Source organism: Rutidosis leptorrhynchoides, chromosome 6 (assembly GCF_046630445.1).
Source record: "Rutidosis leptorrhynchoides isolate AG116_Rl617_1_P2 chromosome 6, CSIRO_AGI_Rlap_v1, whole genome shotgun sequence".
Taxonomy (NCBI): Eukaryota; Viridiplantae; Streptophyta; class Magnoliopsida; order Asterales; family Asteraceae; genus Rutidosis; species Rutidosis leptorrhynchoides.
The window spans coordinates 444,405,095-444,406,932 of NC_092338.1; the positions used below are offsets into that span (position 1 = coordinate 444,405,095).

General features: G+C 40.5%; 1 protein-coding gene across 1 annotated transcript; it reads right to left on the reverse strand.

The window, feature by feature from the left end:
• Nucleotides 1-843: 843 nt before the first annotated feature.
• LOC139855345 (uncharacterized) lies at nucleotides 844-1,609 on the reverse strand. Its single transcript, XM_071844571.1, has 2 exons — nucleotides 1,045-1,609; nucleotides 844-938 (listed from the first exon to the last, which is right to left on the reverse strand). The coding sequence occupies exons 1-2, from the start codon at nucleotides 1,607-1,609 to the stop codon at nucleotides 844-846; spliced, it is 660 nt and encodes a 219-aa protein (XP_071700672.1).
• Between the last annotated feature and the right edge of the window lie 229 nt (nucleotides 1,610-1,838).

Here is a 1,838-nt window from a genome sequence, read left to right on the forward strand (position 1 = left end):
CAATGCATCATCGTTTGATGCTTCATCAAAGTTAGCGACTCTATGCGTTGGCACAAGAATTTCAGCGGGTATTACTGCCTCAGAGCCATATACTAAACTAAAGGGTGTTTCCCCGGTACTTTTCTTGGAAGTAGTGCGATGTGCGCACAACACATTGGGCAATTCATCCACCCAACCAGTTCGCTTTTCGCATAACCTCTTTTTAATACCATTCATAATGTCGCGGTTGGTTACTTCACACAAGCCATTAGCCTGTGGATGTGCCACTGATGTAAACTTTTGGACTATATTTAAATCAGTGCACCATGTTTTAAAAAGATCTTTAGCTATTTGGGCACCATTATCGCTAACCAGTTCGCGTGGAATACCAAATCTGCAAATAATATACTCCCATATAAAATTACGCACTTGCACTCCAGTGATAGTGCAAACCGCCTTAGCTTCAACCCATTTTGTAAAATAGTCAATTGCCACAATTAAGAATTTGACATTGCCGGGACCTGCGGGAAATGGTCCTACAATGTCAATAGCCCACTTGTGAAATGGCCATGGCGAATTAACAGGGATCATATCGTGCCTTGGCATCCAATTCTGCGGAGCATGCCTTTGACAACTTTTGCAACGCTTAACAATATTTGCAACATCGCGGTATAAGGATGGCCAAAAATAACCCATCCACATAATTTTCGCCGCAATAGTTTTATAGCCTGAATGCAATGCGCAAGAACCGTTATGCACTTCATCAATTATCATTTCTGCTTCAATTGGGCCAACACACCACATCATTGGTCCGCAATAGGACTTGCGATACAATATGTCATTTTGAATGATGTACATTGGTGCTCACTCTCTGACTAAACGAGCTTCGCGCTTATCACTCGGCAAAACATCATTGCAGATATATTGTAAAATTGGTTCCATCCAATTTGGCTGTTCTTCTACAACAGACGACACCATTAAATCATTATCTATTGATTTGCTTGGCAACTCCTTAACCCAAACTTGTTTTTAAAAAGTGCGAAAACGTTAAAGCGGCCAACTTACTCAAAGCATCCGCCTTCTTATTTTGACTCCTTGGAACTTGTGCAAGTTCAAAATGCTCAAACCGCACAGCTAATTCTTTCAACAACTGCAAATATTTTTGCATTGAGGAATCATGTGCTTCAAAAGAGCCATTAAACTGATTTGCCACTAACTGCGAATCTGTAAATGCTCGAAACTTGGTGATATGCATTTTACGCGCAATATTTAAACCAGCAAGCAACGCTTCATATTCCACTTCATTATTTGTTACATCAAAATTGAAACGTAATGCGTATGTATGCTCCTCACCACTTGGGCTTGCTAACACTAAACCAGCACCAGCGCCTTCTACACACGAGGCTCCATCAGTAAATAAATCCCATATTTCGACAATCACTGGCTTTAATTCTGTTCGCTCATTAATCACCTCCAACTCCCCAGTCATTTCGGCGAGATAATCTGCCAAAACTTGGCCCTTTACAGCATTGCGCGGAAGGTAAGAAATTTTATAAGCTCTTAACTCTACTGCCCACAACGCGAGCCTACCAGATATCTCTTGTTTTGTTAAGACTTGCTTGACTGACATATTAGTTAGCACATGAACTGGATGCCCCTGAAAATACCTTCTTAACCTTCACGATGTTAATATGAACGCATACACAAATTTTTCAATGGGCGCATAGTTTATTTCGCTTCCAGTAAGAGCTTTACTGACAAAATACACAGGTTTTCGTATTTTATCCCTTTCTGCAACTAAAACTAAGCCAAAAGCTTCATTTGCTACCGATATATAAAGGTAAAGAGTTTCGCCATCA

Coding starts and splice junctions, on each gene's coding strand:
- LOC139855345 (XM_071844571.1), bottom strand. CDS start 1,609: ATGTCAGTCAAGCAAGTCTTAACAAAACAAGAGATATCTGGTAGGCTC. Junction 939..1,044: donor TAAGAAGGCGGATGCTTTGA/GTAAGTTGGCCG, acceptor CGTCTGTTGTAG/AAGAACAGCCAAATTGGATG.